The sequence below is a fragment of the Manis javanica genome, chromosome 2 (assembly GCF_040802235.1).
Source record: "Manis javanica isolate MJ-LG chromosome 2, MJ_LKY, whole genome shotgun sequence".
Classification (NCBI taxonomy): domain Eukaryota; kingdom Metazoa; phylum Chordata; class Mammalia; order Pholidota; family Manidae; genus Manis; species Manis javanica.
Window position 1 is genome coordinate 171,819,413 of NC_133157.1, and position 26,435 is coordinate 171,845,847.

Consider the following 26,435-nt stretch of genomic DNA (forward strand, 5'->3'; position numbering starts at 1 on the left):
CAACATTTTGTCTTTCTGGGACCGGCTTATTTAACTTAGCATAATGTCCTGGGGTCTGTCCTGTTGGCACATACTGCAGAATTGCCTTCATTTTTAAGGCTATATAGTACTCCATTGTGTGTATATGCCACATTTTCTTTATCTATTCACCATTCAATGGACATTCAGATTGTTTCCACATCTTGGCTCTTGGGAATAGTGCTGCAGTGAATGTAGGAGTGCTAATACCTCCTCCAGATCCTGATTTCAATTATTTTGGATAAATACTCATAAGTAGGATTGTTGAATCAGATGCACTATCTTTAATTTTTTGAGAAAACAGCATTCTGTTTTCCATAGCAGCTGTACCATTTTGCATTCCAACCAGCAGTGTACAAGGGTTCCCTTATATCTACATCCTACCCAACACTTGGCTTTTGCTTTTTTGATAACAGCCATCCTGACAGGCATGAAGTGATATCTCATTGTGGCTTTGTTTGCATTTCCCTGATGATTAGCTATATAAAGCATCTTTTCCTGTACCTGTTGGCCATTTGCATCTCTTTTTGGAGAAATGCCTATTCCAGTCCTTAGTGCATTTTTAAAATTTGGTTATTAGTTTTTCTATTATTGAGTCATGGGAGTTCCTACATATTTTAAAGATCAACCTCTTATCAAATATATGGTTTGCTATATTTTCTCTCATTCTGTGGGTTGCCTTTTCATTTTCTTAATTCTTTCTTTGTTGTACAGAAGCTTTTCAGTTTGAGATAGTCCCACTGACTTATTTTTGTGGGTTTTTTTTTTGCTTGCTAACTTTCTTTATATGTCCCATAATTAACAATTTCCAATAATATTTGCACATTCAGTATGAATTCTTGCGTATAACCTAGTGATTATTAACATCATCCATTGGTCTTAAATATAAATCAGTAATTTCAGGACAAGTATATTCTCCTGATATCTAAATATTCTTGCTATGTCTCTGGTTCATCATTTCTTCACATGCACATCCCATATTCTCATAATCTCATATTGTATTTAATCCATCAATTCTGAAGAAATGTTCACCTTGTATTTCCAATTATGTAAACATATTTCATATTTATTATACTATTCCTCTTTTACAGAAGTATTTTTGGGAAGATAAATATAGATAAAGGAAAACTTATAGACCAAAAAATGTTCAGTGAAGGTCAACATTACCCAACAATGACTATATGCCCCCAGGTCCCTGGAGGTTTAAGGTGCTTTAATCATAATGAAAGGTTCTATTAACCTAATGCTATTAGTGAAGTTAATGGGTCTGCCTTAAAATTGGATAAAATGGAGTTAAAGGTTATTTATTCACGAAAGTGCAGACAGTGGTGGTTCTTGTATCCTTAAGTTCTCTTGCTCCACGTATGCCTGGACTTGTGATAAGACCGTGACTTAGCAGAGTGTGCAGACCCGGGACTCTGAGAATGGGGAGATGCTCTCCACATGAGGTTCCGGGATATGACCCTCTGAAGATTCTTCATGGAAGACCCTGCAGCCCTGGTGACCACCCAGGGATGATCCAAGGCCTGCCCAGCTGACATGCGATGACTAGCCTCCAAAATCAATAGTTGGTCTATAAAGTCCTTCGCCAAGTGAGAAATATTTGGCCAAGGCTAAGAAGAAAAAGAAAGTAAAAATAAAAACACATGAAAACACATAATCAAATTCTTATAACTAAATTAATACATATCAAATCCAAAAGACTTTCTCAAATAAGCAAGTAAAATACCATATCATTGAATATGCAGTGAACCTAAAAATCCATTTTTGAGGGGAAAAAAACCTTTGTTTAGCAAAAAAATAAAACAAACACAGAAATTCTCTTCCAGACTCTTTGTCCAATGAATGAGAACTCATTTCCAGAAATCTGTCCAGTGTGCTGTGGATGAGCAGTGTGAGTTCCCACACTACATTTATGTAATCTGGACACAGCAAAACAGCTGTTGTTTGTAAACTATGCCAATATCAGGTGAATATTTACCACATTCCCATCATCCCAGAGTCACTGTGACTCCAAGAATGAGCTAGAATGGAAAGTGGAATGCATTGAGAAATCACCAAATTTTCTCTCCCTTTGAAAGCTCAGCCTAGCCTTAGGGTGCCTCCACCTGCACTGCCTGGAGAGAAGGGGGAGAACAGTAAAGATCTTCATGGAAGAATCCTTCTGCAGAGCATTTCCTCTCCACACAGCCCAGGGCCCTCACTGCTCCCAATCAGTTGGCTACACATGAGATTCAGCATGGAGCAGAGCTAAGACATGACGCAATATGGGCAACTAGCTATTTGATGTTCCAGGGACTTATTCTGTCAATATTTATAGCCTTTACACATATACTTTAAGTACAATAGCAGCAATTCACAGTGATGTTAATGAGGATGGGGACAAGAAAGCTGCTGATTTAAACTTGTTTTCTGCATCATCTACCAACTCCATAGCACACACCTAGAGCAAACTATAGCTTTGCACCCCTTGTCATCTACAAAGAAAAAATACTGAGAAAATTGTCCCTATATTTCCTGTATCTCAAACAGCAATTTTGGGTTGATGTGAGATTTTAAAAAATTATATCTCCCAAGAAAGAAAAGGGAATCCTTACAAATTCATGTCTTTGTCCTTGTGTAAGGAAATATCACACTCTACACATAGCATCATACTTTCCAATCTCCTTGCATTCTATTAACCTAGAATTTGAATCAAAAGAAAACAGTAAGGGATTGATCTTTTTTCCATTAGTTTATTTAGTTTAGGTAAATAAGATATGAGAAATAATTATCTCAAAAATAAAACTCATGAAATAAGTACACTCATCTGCTAAATAAAACACAGGAAAGATAAAATATAAAACCTGCAAGTCTATATAAAGCAGGTCAGTGTCTGACACCCCTGATAGCATGTCCTCTCATTCTGGCTGGACAGCTATTTAGCCCTGGATCCAGACACATTTATCTGGGCTCAGACTATTTAAATGAAGGTTAAATTAGATGTTACCGAAGGAACATTATAAGAGAAGCAACTGAATCCTTCTGGAAAGAATACATGTGTAGTGAGATTTATGGAGAGCTCATTAAGATGACCCAAAATAAATATTCATTTAAAATACAGTTGTAGAGAGGGATTAAAGATGGCAGCATGAGAGGTGAGACAGAAACCTCCTCCCAAAACCACATATAATTATGAAAATATAGCAAATACATCTAATCCTGAAAGAGTAACAGGAAAGAAGGCTGTGGCAGACTGCCTAAACCTGGGGAAAACAGCAGACCTCAAGGAAAAGGGTAAAGTACCAAAGCTGTGATCTGGAGGAACCCAAGCCCTTCCCCCTCCTCAGTTCACCAGAATGGGGAAGAGAAACAGAGCATGGAGGGAGTGGAGGCCTAGGAGTGCTGAACACCCTGCCCTGGAGATCTGCTCTGGAAGCACAAACTTATATTACATGGTGCTCTGGAGATGAATGGGGATGGAAAGCTAAGGGAGGCAGAATGTTTGGAGAGACTGAGATTCCAGCTGCTTGTGGAAAACATGTATCCAAACCGGCTGCTCTGGGACAAAAGAAAGGGGGGCGGTCTGAGAGAATTCCAAACAGTGAGAAGGCTACTAAAGGGGCAAGGATTGCACAGAACTTGTTGCTCAGAAGAAAGGACAGGTGGACAAAATTTCCAGGTGCACTCTGCCCAGCAGGTTGGGTACTTTCAGGAGCTTCAGGTGCTCCATCCCCCTGGATGGCTACACAGGGACAAAGCACCCCACCATGATAGGCAGCTTGCTGCACCTTCCTCCTGGTTGACACCAGCTCACAAACCAAATGCCCCCACCATTGCACCAGGCCAGCCAGAGGGTGGTCCCTCCTATGGCAGCTACAAGTGCAAAGAATAGGCTTCTCCTGCATGCTCCATCCCTGGCCCTGGCAGTGGAGGCAGACACTGCAACCGGAAAGCAGAAAAAAGTACTTTCTTCCCTACAGGCACCAACACTGTTCACATGAAACCCCCACTATTGCTCCAGGGGGTGAGCAGCTCCAGAGAATAGAGCTTCTGGGCACTAGATGGGGCCACTTACAAATATGAAACATCAAAGGAACCTGGCTCAAATCAAAATCCCACAAACACCAGAAAGAGGGACAAGTGAAACTGAACTCATTGATCTTCCTGGAGAAGATTTCAAAATAAAAATCATAAACATACTCACAGAACTACAGAAAAATACTCAAGAACTCAGGAAGGAATTTAGGGATGTGATACAAATGTTGAAGAATTCAGTATCTAAAATGAAACATACAATGGAGGGATTTAAAAGCAGATGAGGTGAAGTAGAGAAGACGGAAAATGAAATAGAAATTAGAGAAGAGGCATACAAAAAGCTGAGGCACAAAGAGAAAAAATGATCTCTAGGAATGCAAAATATTGAGAGAACTGTGTGACCAATCCAAACGGAATAATATTCACATTATAGGGGTATGAGAAGAAGAGAGAGAAAAAAGGATAGAAATTATCTTTGAGGAGGCAGTTGCAGAGAACCTTGCCAATCTGGGGAAGGAGATAATCTCTCAGACCATGGAGGTGCACAGATATCCCAACACAAGGGACCCAAGGAAGACAACACCAAGACATATAATAATTAAAATGACAAATATCAAAGATAAGGACAGAGTATTAAAAACAGCCAGAGAGAGAAAAAAGATCACATACAAAGGAAAACCCATCAGGCAATCATCAGACTTCTCAACAGAAACCTTACAGGCCAGAAGGGAGTGGCATGACATATTTAATGCCATGAAACAGAAGGGCCTGAACCAAGGATACTCTACCCGGTAAGATTATCATTTAAATTTGAGGGAGGGATGAAACAATTTCCAGATAAGCAAAAGCTGAGAGAATTTACTTCCCACAAAACATCTCTACAGTCTGTTTTGGAGGCTGCTATAGATGGAAGTGTTCCTAAGGCTAAATAGCTGTCACCAGTTTAGGAACACAAGTGTTCCTAAGGCTAAATAGCTGTCTAGTTTCTAGATATGAAACTAGAAATAAATTACACAAAGAAAACAAAACAGCCAACAAATACATGGAGGCCTAATAACATGCTCCTAAATAATCAATGAATCAATGGCTAAATATAAAGAGATCAAGCAAAATCACAGTAAAGAAAGTAGAACAATTAATTAATTAATTAATTACTAAGCAGATACAAAATCAAATCACCTATCCCAAAAGTCAGTTGAGGGATACACAAAGAATATAGAATTTGATACCTAATATATAAGGAATGGTGGAGGAAGAAAAAGGAGGAAAAAAGAAAAAAGAACCTCTAGATTTTGTTTGTAATAGCACACTAAGTGAGTTAAGCTAGACTGTTAGGTAGTAAGGAAGTTACCCTTGAACCTTTGGTAACCACGAATCTAAAGCCTGAAATGGCAATAAGTACATACCTATTGATAATCACCTTAAATGTAAATGGTCTGAATGCACCAAACAAAAGACATAGAGTCAATGAATTGATAAAAAAAAACTAGACCCATTTATATGCAACCTACAAGAGACTCACTTCAAACCAACACATACACAGACTAAAAGTGAAGGGATGGAATAGAGATATTTTATGCAACTAACAGGAAGAAAAAAGCAGGACTTGCAGTACTTGTATCAGACAAAATAGACTTCAAAACAAATGAAGTCACAAGAGACAAAGGACATTACATAGTGATAAAGGGTGGGTCCATTTATAAACATTATAAATATCTATGCTCCCAACATAGGAGCACCTACATATGTGAAACAAACACTAACAGAATTGAAGGAGGAAATAGAAGGCAATGCATTCATTTTAGGAGACTTCAACACTCCACTCACTCCAAAGAAGATCAACCAGACAGAAAATAAGTAAGGAGACAGAGGCACTGATCAACACATTAAAACAGATGGACCTAACAGACTTCTACAGAACACTCCACCCAAAAGCAGCAGAATACACATTCTTCCCAGTGCATATGAAACATTTTCAAGAATAGATCATATATTAGACCATAAAAAGAGCCTCAGGAAATACAAAAAGATTAAAATTGTACCAACCAGTTTCTCAGACCACAAAGATATGAAACTAGAAATAAATTACACAAAGAAAACAAAACAGCCAACAAATACATGGAGGCCTAATAACATGCTCCTAAATAATCAATGAATCAATGGCTAAATATAAAGAGATCAAGCAATATATGGAGACAAATGAAAATAATAACTCAATACCACAAAATCTGTAGGACTCAGTGACTAAGAGGAAAGTATATTGCAATACAGGCTTACCTCAGGAAAGAAGAATAATCGCATATGAACAGTCTAAACTAAAAATGAATGCAACTAGAAAAGGAAGAACAAATGAGGCCCAAAGTCAGTAGAAGGAGGCACATAATAAAGATTAGAGCAGAAATAAATAAAATCGAGAAGAATAAAACAATAGAAAGAATCAATGAAAGCAGGAGCTAGTTCTTTGTGAAAATAAACACAATAGATAAACGCCTAGCAGACTTATCAAAAAAAAAAAGAGAGAGTCTACACACATAAACAGAATCAGAAATGAGAAAGGAAAAATCATTATGGACACCACAGAAATACAAAGAATTATAAGAGAATGCTAAGAAAAATTATATGCTAACAAACTGGATAACCTAGAAGAAATGGAAAATTTTCTAGAAAAATACAACCTTCCAAGGCTGGCACAGGAAGAAACAGAAAATCTGAATAGACCAATTACTAGCAAGGAAATTGAATTGGCAATCAAAAAAACTACCCAAGAACAAAACACTTGTACCAGATGGTTTCACTGCTGAATTTTATCAAACATTTAGTGAAGACCTAATATCCATCCTCCTTAAAGTTTTCCAAAAGAGGAGGGAATACTCCTAAACTTATTGTATGAAGCCAGCATCACTCTAATACCAAAACCAGGCAAAGACACCACAAAAAAAGAAAATTACAGACCACTATCCCTGATGAGCATAGATGCAAAAATACTCAACAAAATATTAGCAAACCGAATTCAAAAATACATCAAAAAGATTATCTATCATGATCAAGTAGGATTTATTCCAGGGACACAACAATGGTACAACATTCAAAAATGCATCAACATCAACCACATGAACAAAAAGAAGGACAAAAATCACATGATCATCTCCACAGACAATGAAAAAGCATTCAACAAAATTCAACATCCATTCATGATAAAAACTCTCAACAAAATAGGTATAGAGGGCAAGTACCTCAACATAATAAAGACCATATATGACAAACCCACAGCCAACATCATACTTAAAAGCATGAAGCTGAAAGCTTTTCACCTAAGGTCAGGAACAAGATAGGGATGCCCACTCTACCCACTTTTATTCAACATAGTACTGGAGGTCCTAGCCACAGCAATCAGACAATACAAAGAAATAAAAGGCATCCAGATTGACAAGGAAGAAGTCAAACTGTCCCTGTTTGCAGATGACATGATATTATATATAAAAAAACCTAAAGAATCCACTCCAAAACTACTAGATCTAATATCTGAATTTAGCAAAGTTGCATGATACAAAATTAATACACAGAAATCTGTTGCATTCCTATACACTAATGATGAACAAGCAGGAAGAGAAATCAGGAAAACAATTCCATTCACAGTTGCATCAAAAAGAATAAAATACCTAGGAATAAACCTAACTAAGGAAGTGAAAGACCTATACCCTGAAAACTAGAAGACACTCTTAAGAGAAATTAAAGAAGATACCAGTAAGTGGAAACACATCCTGTGCTCATGGATAGGAATAATTAATACTGTCAAAATGGCCATGCTGCCTAAAGCAATCTACAGATTCAATGCAATCCCTATCAAAATACCAATAGCATTCTTCAACAAACTTGAGCAAATTGTTCTAAAATTCATATGGAACCACAAAAGACCCTGAATAGCCAAAGCAAACCTGAGAAGGAAAAACAAAGCAGGGGGTATTATGCTCCCTGACTTCAAGCTCTACCACAAAGCCACAGTAATCAATATAATTTGGTACTTGCACAAGAACAGACCCATAGACCAATGGAACAGACTAGAGAGCCCAGATATAAACCCAAGAATGTATGGTCAACTAATATACGATAAAGGAGCCATGGACATACAAGGGGGAAATGACAGCATCTTCAACAACTGGTGTTGGCAAAACTGGACAGCTACATGTAAGAGAATGAAACTGGATTATTGTCTAACCCCATACACAAAAGTAAACTTGAAATGGATCTAAGTCCTGAGTGTAGTTTATGAAACCATAAAACTCTTAGAAGACAACATAAGCAAAAATCTCATGAATAAAAACATGAGCAACTTTTTCCTGACTGTATCTCCTCGGGCAAGGGAAACCAAAGCAAAAATCAACAAATGGGACTACATCAAGCTAAAAAGCTTCTGTGCAGCAAAGGGCACATTCAGCAGAACAAAGAGGCATCCTACAATATGGGAGAATATATTTGTAAACAACATATCCAACAAGTGGTTAACATCCAAAATATATAAAGAACTAACATGCCTCAACACCTAAAAGGCAAATAACCCTATTAAAAAATGGGTGGAGGATATGAACAGACACTTGTCCAAAGAAGAAATTCAGATGGTCAACATGCACATGAAAAGATGCTCCACATCGCTAGTCATCAGGGAAATGCAAATTAAAACCACAATGAGATATCACCTCACACCAGTTAAGATGGCCAACATCGAAAAGACTAGGAACAACAAATGGTGATGAGGATATGGAGAAAGCAGAACCCTCCTACACTGCTCATAGGAATGTAAGCTCATTCAACCATTGTGGAAAGCATTATGAAGGTTCCTCAAAAAACTAAAAATAGAAGTACCATTTGATCTGGGAATTCAACTCCTAGGAATTTACCCAAAGAAAACAACTTCTCAAATTCAAAAAGACATATGCACCCCTACATTTGTCACAACACTATTTAAAATAGCCAAGATATGGAAGCAACCTAAGTGTCCATCAGTAGATGAATGGATAAAGAAAAGGTGGTATATATACAGAATGGAATACTGTTCAGCCATAAGAAAGAAACGAATCCTACCATTTGCAACAACATGGATGGAGCTGGAGGGTATTATGCTCAGTGAAGTAAGCCAGGCAGAGAGAGACAAATACCAAATGATTTCCCTCATTTGTGGAATATAACAACTAAGCAAAACTGAAGGAACCAAATAGCAGCAGACTCACAGACTCCAAGAATGGACTAGAGGTTACCAAAGGGGAGTGGTGGGGGAGGGAGGTTGAGGAGGGATGGAGAAGGGATTGTGGGGTATCATGATTAGTGTACATGGTGTGGGTGGGGTCACGGGGAAGACAGTGTAGCACAGAGAAGACAAGTAGGGACTCTGCGACATCTTACTACACTGATGGACAGTGACTGCAATGGGATATGGGGGGGGGACTCGATAATAAGGGTGAATGTAGTTACCATATTGTTTTCTTTGTGAAATCTTCGTAAGAGTGTATATCAATGATACCTTAATATAAAATACAAAATAAAAAAATAGTAGTTTCTATTAAAAATCTGTTGATGACAATCCTCTCTGACTAATATTTCCCTTCCTTCTTTAAACTGTAAATGTATGGCCTGGAAGGATTTCACTTAAGTTTGCAATTAAATTTTCTGCAAATATGCCCCAAATTACTGACTAATTCTCCATGACTTTGTTAGTTACAGACTTGGTAAAATCATTCTCATCTTAGAAAGCAGGAGATTCTAGATACCATCATAGATACATAAAATGTAAAATTTCCCCATATACAACAAAGGCTTTAAACTGAGTTTTATCTTTGTCAATGCTGAAATTGCTCAAAGACAAATTTTTGACTATGTCAGAATGCTTTATTGATTGGGCATTTGTAGACCCTAGAAAAAATTAATAGATACCCAGAAGTTTATTATAGATGACATCTAATAAAAAATGGAGAAAGCCAATTAATCCTGCATGACGCTCATAAAGAAGATTATTTTTGTGAGTTAAGATGTTCTTGACCTGAGGGAGGCAAAGCTTCCAGTTCTTCCCTCTTAAGGAGAACACTGAAATTTAAAGAGGATTGGACAGAATCTAATTTTTTTTGAGTACCTATCATGTTTCCAAGCACTAAAGGTTAAAAAGAAAGGTATTCCATTTTCCTCAAAAAAAAGAACATAAGAAGAGTAACCCCAAAACATTGAGTTGACTTTGAACCCTAAATCAGTAGTTGACCCATTCTTCCATATATAATATACATAGTGAACTAGTTCCTATATTCCAAACTTCACAAACCATAACATTAACAATATAAACATGACATTAAATGCAGGTATTTCTAGGTCTGTAAAAACTTCATGCAAATAGTCCTTTTCTCAACTCTATGAATTCTGTTGATGATATGAAAGTGAAGAAGGGCAATATAATCAATGAAACAGCTACTCTGCACACTAATCACCATCTCTTATGCCAGGGAAACATCTACACAGTCAAAATGAAATGCACTGCCATTCCAATTCCTAGAAACACTTACTGTTTGTGACTGAGTTTAAGGGAAGAAGTTATATATCCATTCAATTTAAGGTAGTCAGAGTTAGGCACACACTATTATTACTGTTTACAAAATAAGAAACTAAGATGCAGAGAAATCAAGGAATGTACCCACAGTTAATAAATGGCACAGCTAGGAGTGAAGTTCAGCCAGTATTGCTCCAAAATTGTGCTCTTTATCATTACACAGCTTCACAAAACATCTATATAAATATACATTCACAGGTACATAAATGCTCTAAAAGTCTTATTTTTCACTGATCAATTTATTCCCTTTTATGTGCTTTTGCATTTGTTGTTCTGTCCATTTGGAATGTGCAAACTCCCTTTCAGAAACCCTTACTCTCCTTCCAACACATAGCACAAATGTCTTCTCCATGAAATCTGACCCAACTTTCCTAAACAGTGATAGGTTCCCTTCCCTTGCTTCATGGACTTTGAGCCTTTGTTGCTACATGTATCAAAGCACTTGCATTGGAAGACATACAATGTAATATTTGGTCTCTTGGACAAGACCACTAGATCCCAAAGAGCAGGAACGCTGAGCATTGTCACATGGGTTTTCCCAGAGGTGAGCATGATTCCTGGCACAAGGTAGTCCTGACCCGAGGAAGGCTGGAGTCCGCACAAGGATACATTCAATTGTCTCCAGAAGAATTACGGATGAGTCCTTTATTTACTGTCTCCTGCATCAGCCACGTTGGCATCGTGATAGCTTTGATAGAGACCACATGGAGAGACCCCATGAAGAGAAGGAGATCCAGGGATGCATGAAGAAGAGGGTGCAGCCCTAGTGTCTCAGTGACCTACTTGCACCCAACTTTCCAACCATCCCCACCAAGATGTCAAACACTTGAGAGGCCATCATGAACATTCCATCACAGTGGAGTCCCAGCTGACCACAGTTCCACTCAACATCATGTGGAGCAGAAGAGCCACCAAATGGAGCCTCATCAGCCCACAGAATCATAAGTCATGCATGATAAAATGGTTGTTATTTTAGCCACTGAGTTTGGGCATGGTTTGTTATGCAGCAATAGATAATCAAAACAAAAACACATGTTGTTTATAAACAAAAGAAACACAGAAACACAAAGATATTCAAATTATAAAGAGAACCAAAATGATCTGTAATCCTGGAACCAAGAAACTGTGTTAACATTTTACTGTATTTCTTTCAAGACTTTTACCCATGCAAACATTTTCCCACATAATTGTAATCAGATTCTATACACAGTTTGTACTTAGCTTCTGTTTCACTTGGCAGTGTATCACGAACATTTTCCAATGTCTTTACAATTTTTAGCATGAGTAATTTAGGGACTATTATACTCTGTTCTATGCATGTCCCATAATTTAATCAAACATTCTCTTAGAGTTCTTTTCAAAATTTTCCACTTTTACAAAGAAAGCTTGGGTAGTACCTGTATACTGAAATCACTGCTGCATCTGAGATTATTTATTTAGATTCTTGAAAGTGGAATTACCAGATCAAATATATATAAACATCTTATTTAAAGTTCTACGTGCGTATTTTCAAACTACTTTCCAAGAAATCTGTAACAATTCACACTCTGCCAGTGGTGAATGACAGGACTAATCTCAGTACTCTTAGCAGGAATGAATAGCTTTAAATTGAGGAAGGTTTTTTTTTATCTTAACAGTTTGAAATTCTAAAAAGAAAATAAGTGTTTCATTTGCATATTCTATAGTTATTAATAGTGAGCTGGACATTTTTTAATAATCAATGATATTGCATTGTCTGAATTCTTCCCATCCTTTCTTACTTCTCAATGTAAGTCTTAGTACTCAACTGCCAATTAATATGAATTTTTTAAGATGTATGCCTGTACAAGAAGATATAAAAGCTCTGTAGTATAGAATATCTTATTTTTCAATTTATTATTTAGCTTTCAACTTTAAGTAGGTATAATCAAACTATCAGTATTTTATGAGGAAAAAGAAACCTTTTTATAGCTAAACATAAAATAAATTTGGTCACTTGCTCAACCTGAAATGAATTTCCTATTTTTTGTCTTGCTTCCCACTCATAAGCATTAACAACTTTCCTTCCTTACCCAAAATAACAAAAATTTAGCACATTCATGAACTCTGGGAGTCCCAAGTTTAAACAGTGGATAAATACTTCACACAAGCTGTGAAGTCAAACATTTCCCTGAAGGAATACTACATCACAGAAAGGGCTTGGATCATCTAGATTCTAGGCAGAAATCTCCACCAAACACCCCCACACCACGCTGAGCTTCTGAATACACCTTCGTCTACTCTGCCGGCTCTGCATGCTGACTGGAGGAAAAACTGCAGACACACTCACTTGTCTTCTTGATTATCAATGTCATGTGCTAACATGACAGACAACTCTAATCAAAGCTCTTACTCAACCAGAGGCTCTCAACCAGGGGTGATTTTGCCCCACAGGGCACACCTAGCAATATCTGGAGACAATTTTGGCTGTCATAACTGGAGGAAGATGTGTATCTAGAGTATCTACTAGATATCAGCATCTCCCAATTATCTCCCAATATCTACCAGCAGTGTATCTACTAATAACTAGTGGTGGGGGCCAGGGATGCTGCTTAAACACCTCGCAGAGCACAGAACAGCTTCTTCATCCCCTACCTTACCTCCCTATAAGGTTCATGCAGCACTAAATGTCAGCAGAGCCAAGGTTGAGAAACGCTGCTCAGTAGGAATAAAATGATCTCTTACCTCTCCTGTATAATTGTATTTGCCTTTCAGAATCTTCCTGTAAAGTCTTGTATGGTTTTCGTCATCAAAAGGCAGGACTCCACTAAGCAAAACATACGTGATCACGCCGAGGGCCCACATGTCCACTGCGCTGGTGTAAGGCTTCCTTAGCCAGATCTCAGGGGCTATGTACTCTGGGGTTCCACAGAGTGTCCTCATTGTCCAGTCACCACTTTTGTTCCCAGAATGTGCCAAACCAAAATCTGTGATTAAAATTTTTGACTCTGCACCTGGATGATAAAATAAGAGATTTTCAGGTTTTAGGTCCCTGTGAGTGATTCGCAAGGCATGCAGATACCTAATGCCATCAGCAACCATCCGGAGGATTCTGACAGCATCCTGCTCTGTAAAGGATCCCTGAGTAATGAGTCTGTCGAAGAGCTCCCCTCCCGTAGCCAACTCCAGCACCATGTAAACCCGATCCTGAGCCTCAAAGATCTCCATGAGCCGGACAATGTAACAATGGCTGACACGCTTCAGGACAGTGAGCTCAGATTCACATGCTTCTCTGCCTTCTCTCACTCTGGTTTCCATCACTTTTATGGCAAACGGTTTCTTGGTGGTCTTCTGCTCCACCCTGACAACCTTGCTGAAATTGCCTGTCCCAATAAGAGCCTTGATGTCATATCTGTTGGGGGGGAAGAAAAACCAAATCTGTTACCTCTGAAGAGATGACTCTCAAAATTATCTAACATAATGCTTTCCAACCTTTTTTTTTTATATTTATATCTTCCCCTCTGATTTCCTTGCTTGTTATTGCTTAATTGTGTTTATTATTTTTGAAAGCCACCCCAAATCCTCTTTTGAAATGGAGGTAAATGATATAAAAGTAATTAGTTGGTGGGAAGACAAATAACTGTAATAACAAGAGCTACCATTCATTATACATTTATTATGTGCCAGAAATTTTTTAAAATTCTTATCCTTACATTATCCCTGCTGGGATATTGGACATAGCACTATCCCCCTTTTTCAGATAAGGAAATTAAAGATTTAAAAAGTTAAGTGATCTCCCAAGGCCACACAAATTGTAGTTGAAATGGATGGGATTTCAATCCAACCCCTTCAAATGGGTTTCACCGAAATTTCCTTGAAGAATTTCAGGATCTTCCTCTACCATTTTCGTTCTTCCTTCTAGTCCTCATTTACATCACCCTGAAACAACAACTCTATCAGGTGGAGAGAATTCAAAAGAATCTCAGTCCTAGTTTTAACTTCTCAAAAGAGAAAGGAAACCATATTAGGAGATGGGTACAAAAAGTAGGCTTCTTTGGGTTACTTGACCATGAGATCTCAGTCCCAGACACATCTCATATCTCATCCACAGTAGCTCCTTAATAGATGACCAGTGAATAAACAATATGGTATGCTATTGCAAGGGGGAGTTTCAAAAGTCTGGTGGGGGCGATGTTGAACCACCCTGCAGCCAGCAGCTGTCCCCGGCTTCTCATCAACTCACCCACAGCTCCTGCAATTTCTATGAAGCAAACATGAGAATCTCACTAAACATGAGATTCATGTCAATGATATGTAACTTTCTCTCAGAAAGGCCAGGAAGTCAGCTAGGATTTCAAAGGCTATGGATCTTAAACTTGAATTATCTGTGTAAATGTCTACATCAGTTTAAGAATCCTATTAATTTCAACTCTCTACCTTTAAGAAATGTTGAGAAAGTGCTAGACTTGGAATCGTGATTTTATAACTGGAAAGAATATCAGAGATGCTTTGATCCAACCCCTCATTTTACAGATGAGGAAATGTGAAGACCAGGTAAGCCAATCAGTTGTTTAAATTGTGGAGTTTGGATTAGAATCCATTATCTCCTTGCTAGCAAATGCAGTGAACTCAGGGAGTACCAGGGTGAAGGTAATTTTTTACACCACACATATTCAATACCAACTACTTAAATGCAAGTATCAGTCTAAGCTTTAAATAGCCTTACCTCTTTTTTGCTGAGCTTTTTCTTCCCATATTTCTTCCCTTCTTATTGTTGCTTATATTCCTCTGCTTCCTGAATATAAATGGCATTTGGCTGTGCCATCTTACAGAAAACAGCTTTTTTCTATACAGTGCATTTAATTATCTGGCCAATTACCTTATCAAAACAGATAGCAATTTAGTAATTTTAAATACATTCTAACACCTTTCCTCTTTCCAACTCTGCTTTTTTATTCACATGAACTCCCAGTGTGATTTTGAAGATAATCACTGGCATTTCAAATTCTACTGTTTTGAAGACAAACCAAGTTTTACATTACCTTTAATGTGGATGAAAGCACTTTGCAAATACTAATTTATCACCATGCCCTCAAAACTGCAGGCAGATTCATTCGTCTGTGGACTTAATCATCAGATATCAGAGGAGTTACCAGTTCTGAGAAACTATGCTCTTTTGCTCAAATTGAAGGAGCTTTATTCAATACTATTAAGGGAACTTCATATACCAAATACTCAAAAAAAGGCCAGTAATGTGGCATTGGAGGAAACAGTAGGCTTTCAGCCAAAATTTGGAGTAATGGAAATAAATGTTTCAAATTGAACAATAAATATCCCACAGCAAATTAGCAAAGCTGCCACCTTGCTTGTGAGCCTTGATGGCCCCAGATGGTGACTATTTTTATGACTCAAGCAATGTATCTTGTATGGTGTCTGGCACAAAAGGGACAGCAGTTAATGTTGAATGAAGAATCATTCACTGAACACATATTATCCCCAAATTATCCATATATTTTAAAAACATCAAGATTGACTCAAGCATGGGAGAATGCATTTGTAAAGCCATTCCACTTTCTCCACTTGTACCCCTTCAATCCCATACCCCCACAGAGCAGCTTGAAAGTCAGCTTGCATTTGAAATGATTGAAATGATTACTTTAACTTTAGCTACTACACTTGGGGAATTTTTTGAACATGGATTAAAAAAATGAAACACGGAAACAATAGTAATATCCCAACCAGTCTGATAGAAGCAATTCTGTCACTAATTTGGACTATTCACTTAAACTTCTGGGGCTCCACTCCTCATCCTTGAGTTAGTCCCCACTGCCCTTTCAATGAGATCCTCCGCTTCTATGACCCCTTTACACTCCAAGGGGCTGGGACTATCCTGGAATTGGGGTGATGAGGGTGGATAAAGACTGGACCGGAGCAGTCTCATCTCCGTGCCTACAGATGACCAGGATGCCATCTAACCAACTCAGTCTTGACAAGATGCCATATCCACTCTGATTCAAGTTCAGTTGGATCAGCCAGCTTTGTTCTTCTTAAAACTGAATAGCTACTGGACTAATCCTCAAGTCATCCTTGTCCTGGAAGTTCCCAGAGGCCAGGAAATGACTCTGCACAGGCTCTGGTCAGAGCACAGTAATGAAGTGAGCATACAATTCTAGGACGAGAAGTGTCCCTGAGAGGCCAGTCGAGCCTTCCACCACGAAACACTGCAGTGTGGAGAAGATTCCATGGTTTCCCTCCTCCAGATGTCCAACAGGACGCACTCTGAGGAAATTATTTTTCAGGCCAACCCACCTGCCATCCTTGCTCATTTCTTACAGTCAGCTAGGTCTTACGTGTGCCTTATGAAGACAATAGTAGTATTGCACTAATATCTAAATGAGGCATTGTGCCATGTGCTGTGCAGCATAATTCACATTTATACTTTAGTTATCCTCACAACGTTCTTATGAGGTAGAAATTATTATTCCCATTTTACAGAGGCAGAAACTGAGAAACATTCCAAATGACATCTGATAGAAGAGACAGGGCTGGATCTCAAGCGCAGCTGGAGTCAAAGGTTTGTTTCTATTCCACTAACTATGATCTTTTTCTAGAGCTGAGAAAAGATCCTTCCCAAACCAAGCCCAGAATATCTGTGGCAAGGCTCCCATAGACCCTGTGGGTTGGATGGCTTCCACCTGCCCAGCTGGGGTCAGGGATTGCCTCCCTTCTCTTGCTGCTGCAACTCCTCCAATCCTTTCAGTGTTGAATTTTCCCTCTCCTCTGCTATTGGACAACTATGCTTAGAGGTGTCAAAGAGAGATTGCAATGGACACTCTTTAAAGACAGCAAGGAAGACTTTATTCTGGACTACTGCAATATGGGTCAAAACTATTCAACAGGGGAGAGACACTGACCGAATTTCTTTGAAACAAAAGGCAAGAGTTTTAAGCGCCGGGGTTCGCTGGTGGAAGGTACTGCGGATGTGCAGTGGGAGCGGGTGTGGTCAGGCCACCGGTGTGGCTAATTGGTGCTTATAGAAGTTGGGCTCCCGCCCTTCCACAGACGCTGAGATTTTGGAGCCCCCGATTACATTTTAAAAGGATGGCACCCAGGCCCTTGCGAAGGGCATTCCTGAACTGTAGAAAACTTAGATCTGAAAGGCGCAGAGAAAGAATTTAGGGAAAGTTCAGAAAGAAGGCTGTCTGAGGCTGAGTCGAGCTAGGGGAACGTGAGGTCGGTTTTGATCGGTGGTTGGTTTAACCTTCCTCAGCCCAGCCCCAGGCCAGCCCTTCCGCCGGCGCTTCACCTGGCGCTTTACCTGGCGAGGACCCGCGGGTCGAACTTGGCTCGGAAGCGGGCCACCTGCATCCTGCGAGCCGCCTCGGCTGGCGCCTCGGGCCGGGGTCCTGCCCCTCCAGGGCCGCCTCGGCTTTGACCCTCGCGCGAGGCCGGGTTCAGGGCGGCCGGCACAGGGACCACCTTCCTGCTGGCGCCGCAGCCCATGGCCTGCGCTCCCGAGCCTCCTGGCGCCCGCGGGCCGCCCGTTTATCCCCAGCACAGCTGAGCGGGGCGGGACGGAGCCCCCCGCCCCCGGGGCGGATCCCGAAGACACCCCGCCGGGGACTCCGCTAGGAAGAGACCTCTCGGAAGGGCCCGCGGATCGGCGGGCCGCCTGACCGTCCCGACCCCGCATGCAGGGGTAGAGTCGGTCGTGGTAAAAGCGACGTGGAGAAGAAGGCGGGGGACTGGGCTTAATTCCCTGGGGCTCTGTTTTCTCATCTGTAAAAGGAGGATGTGAACATATAAAATTATATTTAAGTCTATGAGGGATATCGTCCCTCTTAAGTCTCCAAGGCTGAGCTCCTATCCAGATGACATAAAGATTAAATACATATGAATACATATTTTTATTTGAAGAGCTTATAAAATATTCAAGTATATTTTATATTTAAAGTATAAAATACCACTCTATTCCATTAATTATGCTCACTAGGCCGTTTCTGACACTCCACCAACTCTCCTACAGCTGGAAGAGACAAACCTCACCCTTTGGGCAACTGTAAGGATAAAATATGTAAAATAATAATAAGATTATATAGCCTATATATTACATAATACAGATTGTATAAAATCAGTTGTATATCATATTAATTATATAATAGAGTTATAATGATATATCTTATATTTTTATATATTTCATCCTTACATTCGTAATTATATAGGTATATATTTTTATTTAATAAATATTTATTGCTTTGATAAATGCATTGATGAGATACAATATGTTAATTTTATTTAATTTACATTGATAAAGTTTATATAAACAATGTGTGGGAAGTGAAATTCAGTCAAGACCAGGCAAGGCGAAATCAGGCACCCCTAGCAAGTTGTCAAACCAGAATTGGAGGCCCAGTCCCCTGACATCCAGTGAAGGACTCTTTCAGGTGCATCATTTCCTTTCTAATTTCATTTGACTTTTAGTTTGGTTTAACAGAGAACATCTGTAATGACTCTATTAGTCATGGACTTTCCCAGGAGAACTTCTTTGGAAGGAAAATTTGAAATATGACTTGGGTGTAGCTGAGAGAAAATGAGCCCATCCTGCACAGGGAGATTAACTATCAAATAATGAACTTTTCTGATAAAGAGCCCTCAGAACTCTCCAAGAAACAAAGACACGGGTTGGTTTTAAGCAGGAGAATAACTCATGCTTTCGTGCTTGAGCTTTTGAATTAATTCACAGAATAGGCACTACAAGCAGAATGGGAGGAAAAGGGAGCAAATGGAGAGAAGTCAACGTTAAGGAGGCTTTCAAAGAACAGTATCTGCTGTTTCCAGAGCCTGGCGGAAGTGTCATTTGGATTCGTGTGGCCCGGAAATAGGACGCGCCCCCTATCAGTCCTGACACTGGGTTGCAGTGAAGGCGTCCTGTCCTTCAGGTGGTGGTCTCTCTGCGTGTGTGGGGCAGCACTAGCTGCAGAAACCAGCCAGCGGTAGAAACCGCTGGTGTCCCAGCCTCAGCTGGCTGCACAGCAGGGGAGCTTTGTCAAGAGCCTCCTGCTAAGTCTGAATCCCATTCCTTGAAATCTGGCTAATATAGTCACAGATTTTAAAGCCCTTTAAAAGTGAAAACAGTTATTAGTTCTCTAGAACTACTGATCAGTTCTCTTTTGGAAAGCACCCACTATTAACTTGGAAAGTATTGTCAATAATATAAATTCTGTCCCTGTAGACAAAATTTAACTACTTATGCATTCAAAACTTTTATTTTAAGGCCCTTCATCAAGCTTGGAAATGTTAAAATGCTAAACACATAAGTATGTTCTTTTCGCCCAACTAACCCCTGAGAAAGAATAATACTGCATAAAATAACATCCCACTACATAGTCTCCTGAATGTATTTTTCTTTGTTGTGCAACAATTGTTTCATTATTTGGGAGACTTTTAAGCATTGTTTTGGACCACATGTTATTTACACACTATTTATAGTTACTGAAATTATATATTTTATCCTGATTGAAGTAATGAAATGTTAAAATGAACTTTAGAATTAAGGCCAATTTTAAATGAACTTTTATTTTTACATCAATGCATTTAGTGCCTGTAAGTAGTGAGACAGGGACCATGGATGTAGTCAGAGTAGGGTGAGGGCCTCCAGAGGGGGCAGGGCGGGATATTTGCAGTCAGAGCAATGTAACTACATGCAAGGAAATCCCCCTGCTAAAACTCTATGTTAAACATTGAGCTCTAGAATCATTCTTCAGTGAAATCAGTTAATGTTCCCCAGATAAAGAAGAGTAGCACATGTTTTATTATGCTAACCATTTATAATCGTGTGTAAGGTTCTCTTTAGCATACTAAAAGGCCCAGGACTATGTGCTCTTTCTCCTTCAGATCTGATGAAGTGATTTTGCAAACTGGACAACTAATTTAGCAAGTAAGCCCAGGCATAAACAACACAGTAAAGAGCAGGAAGGATTCCACCTTAAAGATAAGATTGCATTTTAATACCCAAGGAGTTAAGACGTTAGAAATTCTTAACTTACTCTTCAGCAAACAATACCTCAGCCCACCTTGGGGGCTGAGCAGGTGGCCTTGTTTCATATGCCCCCAGACCAAGATGCTGGTATCTCACAAGTTGCTTGTGTTAAGTTAATTCCAAATATTCAGGGACCACTTAACAAGTCCACACCCCTAAGTTTTTTTCATGTTCTCGAAAAATCCTCAGCTGCCTATAAAACCCCCTAGACAACATACCACTATGGACTCTCTTGTCCCCTCCTGGCATGAGCCAGGAGCTCTGTCCTTTCACTGTATCTCTAAATAAAAGCCTGTACCTTGCTCTCCTACCTTGACTGTTTGTGAAGCTCATTCTTCGGCTCCGCAAACAAGAACCATGGCATCAGTAGCTTCCTGTAACATACACACCAGCTGAATAAATGGAAGCAGTGTTGAGTATCTGGTTCTGTGCTTACCTTCACGCTGGTGGTGTGAACTTCTAAAGAAAAAAAGTTACCTCATCCTCAACTCCCACTTATTGTCCGAAAGTCACAGATTCTTATTAAATGGTTAGCCATAATCATAATAATATGTAATACATTGCTCCAATCACTCAATGCCAGGTTCCATCTTACACCCAGTTTTTAAAAAGCAGAGTTAGAAGGGCACATTGAATTAAATCCTAGAAAGTACCCGGGGTAATGGAGATCCTGAACCTGTAGAAACTTCCTAGAATAATGCTCTGTCTTATATTTCATAAGTTGATTTAAGTAACTTGATTTGTGAAAGTTTAACTCCACAAGTTATAATCCAACCTCTGAAGAACAGTCCACTGGGAGGATTTAAGAAATTATGCCAAATCAAAAACTTATAAAAGACTTAGAGTATCATTAGGAAAAATTCATTGCTCTCTTACATGAGAAAAAATTATAAACATTTTGTATTCTAATCTACTGTCAGTCTGTAGTACATGTCAGTAAACGCAAGAGCAAAACAAGAAACCAGGGGTATTAGGAGGAGTGAACTACTGAGAAGCCCTACAATTCTGTATACTCCTATGTCTTAAAAACAAAAAGATAAAACCGAAAGGCACTGTTAACAGAAAACGTGAAGAATGTGCTTCATTTAGAACTAGTTCCTCCTGGCATCACTACAATTTTATGTGGTTGTTTTTCAAGCTTTGTTCCTCTTTAAAGCCCCCTACTGGGATTAATTTCCTCTAAAGCGATTGCACTCCTGAAACATCAGTTTGAAGGTGTTCATCTTATTGACTTCCTTTTTCCCCAAGGTGCAGGATTTGTCTTTGTAATGACAACTAGCATGGGGCTCTTTTAAGCCAATTTCACATACACAGCGATGCGTGGAACCAGCGAGGCAAAGCTATGCTCTGGGAGTTTTTCCCATAAGCAAATAATAAAGAGCCTCTAAGTAGGACGCCTTTGTATGAAGTCAGAGACTGGGAACAGCTTTCCTGCTACTCTTGGCCAACTATTCACTCTCACAACACCCTACCTAAAAAAAAGAAAGAAAAAAGAAAAGACCATAATGTTAGGGTCCAGGAATTCAGGGTTTTCCCAAGAGAACAAAGGACACAGGCAAGGAGATGTAAGTACAGGCAAAGTCTTTATTCCGCCAGCAAGCTGGGGTCGACAGCACCTCCCCTGACACGCAGGCCGAGTCCGAGCTGCCGACCCCCAGGCAACTTTAGGTATTGCTTATATAGGATTTTCACAGCCGTTACACCGAAGCCCGTGCATTTCTACAACCAATAATTTTAAAACACATTCTATATTGTAACCAATGGGAAACATTGTAACCTTTTAGGGAACACTCCAGTTGCCTGACTGCTTCAATTGTTATCTCTTGCTTACCCAAGCATGTCTACATGACTTACCACGGATCACGTCCCCAGGCTGTTGCCCACTTATAGTTATCTAACTTAAAGCAGGCGCATTTCTAAGCTTAGCCTCGGGTTGTTTATTCAAAACTGGATGGCCCATGCTTTAGGCAGTTAGGTTAAATGTTATTAGTCCTTTTTCCTGACTCTTGATGCCCTCTGCCCTCCTTTACTTTACCCTCTTTTCTTGATCAGACTAAGGAATCTTCCACAGCGGTATCTAGGGCCTGATATTTTTGGCGAAGGACCAGGAGTTGGACGGTGTCAAACTTCTCTTGCACAAACTTAAGCAGCCTATTTATTATACAAGGGCTGATGGTAAGCAAAAGCAGCAGGATGACCAGTGGCCCTGCAACGGCCGAGAGGAGGGTAGCAAACCATGGCTTGTGCTTGAACCAAGACTCAAACCAGCCTTCGTTGCTGCTGCTTTCATATTCTTTACGCCGCCTGTCAAGATCTTTTTTTAGTTTGGCTAAGGAATCTCTAACTGCACCTGTCTTATCTACATAGAAACAGCATTCTTCTTTTAGGGCTGCGCATAGCCCACCTTCTTTTAAGAACAAGAGGTCCAGGCCTCTTCGGTTCTGTAGGACCACCTCTGCCAAGGAGGTGAGGGATTGCTCCAGGTTTGATACTGACTGTCGGAGCTGTTCTAGGTCCCTGTCGACTGCCAGCCTCAGGGTTGTGAGCCTTTTTTCCCGTGTCACGAGGGCTACGACCCCAGTGCCTGCCCCTGCTATCCCTAGGGAGACGAGGATCCCAATGGTCAGGGCAGTAACAGCCTCCCTCTTGCTCCAGTGGGGATTCGGCCTTTCTTCCCAATAAGAAAGGAGAGAGTCATGAGAACGATATATTAGGCGAGGTAGAATGGCCACCAGCACACAAAACTCATTATTAGTATTGAACACAGAGGTGGATAGGGCCAGGGTGAGGCCTGTCTTTGAACAGAGCCACCAACCCGAGGAGGGTATAATCCACTTTCCTTGCTCCCACGGGGTGCTATTATAGGAGGAGCATAACTGGCTCTGGGCCGTCGGGACTGTGCCTACACATGTACCAGTGATAGAGACTTGAGCGATTGTAAGTCTCCACGGTCTCCCATCCCAATAAGTGGGATGGGAGTTGTTGATAGTGTGGGAGCCATTTATCCCAATTGCCTCATAGAAGGGGGGTGAACCTGGGTAGCATAGCCAACAGGGATCGGTGAGGGAGGAAGTGGTGTGGTTAAGAGTCTCTACTACTGCCTGCACCATTTCCCACATGGGATTATCTAACCCGGAGGGAGTGTGCTGGGCCCATAACCCAGAGGTCGATGGACCCGGTCCTCTCGTGGGTTCTGGAGCAAGCGTCCTGGTCGGCATTTTCTCATCCTTTTTGCTCAGGCCCTTATCTTGGATTGAAGGTTTCTGGGGATTTATAACCGGGTTGGGACCTATGGCGGCGGTGGGAGCTAACACGGTTAATTTAATGGTGAGGGTTGAGCCTTCTTCCTCATGTCCCCAAGATTTATAGTACTTTATCCCCCATGTTAGCCCTCTTATCCAACATAATACCTCAGTCTTTTTGCCTATCTCAGTGAATTGAATTCGTACCCAATCCCGGTCCCGGTCACAAGCCCTGTCCCTTTGCAAGTGACGTGGTAGGCCCTGGTTGACATAAGAAAATTTGACAGCATCCCCTTTTCTAACCGGCCATTTCTGACCCCCATCGTTCGAGGTTACACAGGTCAATTTGGCACACCAGAAGGGCCCCCACCCACATGACTCTCCTTTACCTGCTTTTGGGCAGGCATAAAATCCCTGGGCCTGGGTGCCAGCCGAAGGGGCGATCCCCCAAAGGGTCCGGTAACCTTGGTTGATCCGTTGAAGGCAGAAAAACAGGTCAGGCCACCAGGTTCCGAGTGGCGCAGTGTTCTGTGGTACTGATGACTTCCCCAGTTGTGCCATTGACCAGCACCCAGGTCAGGCTCCATGGCTGGGGGGTGCTGGTCACAGATGTGGTTCCCTTTAAGGTCCATACTAAGGCACTTATCAGCAGGATCCCCTTCATCTTCGGCTTAGGTGTAGTTTCAGGGGATTCGCAGGCTGCTGCTGCACCTTCCACTCCTCCTTGCGGGCCCCTGGATCCTGATGAGGCAGGATCTTCCGAACGTGGGTGTGGTGCACCCAAGGAGCGATACTGTCAACCTTGAGAGCAGTGGGGATGGTAAACAATACACCTGGGCTCGAGAGTCTTCACTTGGTGTCTCTTGACCCACACCATATCCCCTGGGACTATGCCATGTTCCGGGCTCGGAATTTTCCCGCCCTCGTAATACGCTTTGATCAGGGGCCAGATTTCCTGCTGCACTTTAGCAAGAGCTTGCAACACCTTCAGATAGTCAGGGGACGGGTCCTCTACACCGGGAAGGTGCACTCGCCGGATTATGGGTGGAGGAGCCCTGTACATTATCTCAAATGGAGTTAAACTATGTACATAGGGGGAGTTCCGAGCACAGAAGATGGCTAAGGGAAGGAGGGTCACCCAGTCCCCGCCAGTCTCCAATACCAATTTAGAAAGGGTCTCCTTCAGGGTCCGATTCATTCTTTCTACCTGCCCAGAGCTTTGTGGGTTATAAGCCCAATGTAACTTCCAATCTACTCCCAAAGCTAGGGCTAGTCCTTGCAGGACTTTGCTAATGAAAGCCGGGCCATTATCGGAACCTATTGCTTCAGGGACCCCATATCTGGGGATGATTTCCTCAATTAATCTTTTTGCTACTACCTGGCTAGTCTCATGCTTGGTTGGAAAGGCCTCCACCCACCCAGAGAAAGTATCTACCATAACCAGCAAATACTTGTATCCATACTTCCCTGGTTTTACTTCGGTGAAGTCTATTTCCCAGCTCCTCCCTGGAGCCCTCCCCCTTTCCCGAGTACCTGCTGGGTGCGGCCCTCTTGGGGCTGGTTTTAGCATTGTATAGCTGCTGCATTCTCTCGTGATCTGATGAGCTGCCTCATTCTGGTGGGGAAACACCATCTGCGCAGACTGGAAAAGGCTGAGCAGCTTTTTCCAGCCTAGATGGGTGGACTTGTGCAGATTAGCAAGCATGTACTGCCCCAATGCTTCAGGCAGGATCAACCTACCTTCTTGGTCCCTACTCCAATTTCCCTCCCTAAACACTTTCCCCGAGACTTGTTTCTTAATCCACTCAAGATCCTGGGGGGAATACTCAGGTTTGGGTGGCAAGGCGGGCAGTTCAGGTATGGGTATTTCGAGGGTTGCAAGTACAAGAGAGTCCGAGAGGGCTGCCCTTTTAGCTTCTGCATCAGCATGGCTGTTGCCGACGGCCTCAGGTGTCTTCTTTGATTGGTGGCCTGGTACATGTATAACTGCTACTGCTTTGGGTTTTTCGACAGCAGCTAGTAGTCTTTGGACTTCTTGCAGATTCCTCAGTCCCTTCCCTTCCGCGGAACAGAATCCTCTTTCTCGGTAGATGGCACCGTGGAAATGGACAGTGCCAAAGGCATATCTGCTATCCGTGTATATGTTGGCCCTCTTGCCTTCTGCACTTTCCAGGGCCTCAGCAAGAGCAATAAGTTCCGCCTTCTGTGCTGAAGTGCCAGGGGGCAGAGCTGTGCTCCAGACAACCTCCCCTTCGTGGGTTACTACAGCTGCCCCTGCTCTCCTGACCCCCTCCTGCACAAAACTGCTCCCATCCGTATACCAATTCAGCTCACAGCTTGGTAACGGTGTGTCTTTCAGGTCTGCTCACACCTGGATAATTTCGGAAAGGATGTCTCCACAGTCATGGATGGGGGTCGTCGGATCTGGGTCTGGCAGAAGGGTGGCAGGATTTAGGGTTACCGGGTCAGAGAAGGTGATTCGTGGAGAGTCTAGTAGGAGCCCTTGGTAGTGGGTGAGTCTTGCGTTCGTCATCCATTTTCCTGGAGGATGCCTGAGGATCCCCTCTACGGTATG

At 41.2% G+C, this 26,435-nt stretch overlaps 1 protein-coding gene across 1 annotated transcript; it reads right to left on the bottom strand.

The window, feature by feature from the left end:
- Window positions 1–1,229: 1,229 nt before the first annotated feature.
- Window positions 1,230–18,212, bottom strand: PSKH2 (protein serine kinase H2). Its single transcript, XM_017671330.3, has 3 exons — window positions 17,898–18,212; window positions 13,325–13,991; window positions 1,230–1,631 (listed from the first exon to the last, which is right to left on the bottom strand). Exons 1-3 carry the CDS (start codon window positions 18,080–18,082, stop codon window positions 1,362–1,364), a joined length of 1,122 nt encoding a protein of 373 aa, XP_017526819.1. The 5' UTR covers window positions 18,083–18,212; the 3' UTR covers window positions 1,230–1,361.
- Between the last annotated feature and the right edge of the window lie 8,223 nt (window positions 18,213–26,435).

Excerpts from the sequence above, each read along its gene's own strand:
- PSKH2 (XM_017671330.3), bottom strand. The coding sequence starts at position 18,082 with ATGGGCTGCGGCGCCAGCAGGAAGGTGGTCCCTGTGCCGGCCGCCCTG. Across the intron at positions 13,992-17,897 it reads GACCCGCGGGTCCTCGCCAG|ATATGACATCAAGGCTCTTA; the intron begins GTAAAGCGCCAG and ends CCCCCCCAACAG. Across the intron at positions 1,632-13,324 it reads AATACAATTATACAGGAGAG|CCTTGGCCAAATATTTCTCA; the intron begins GTAAGAGATCAT and ends TTTTCTTCTTAG.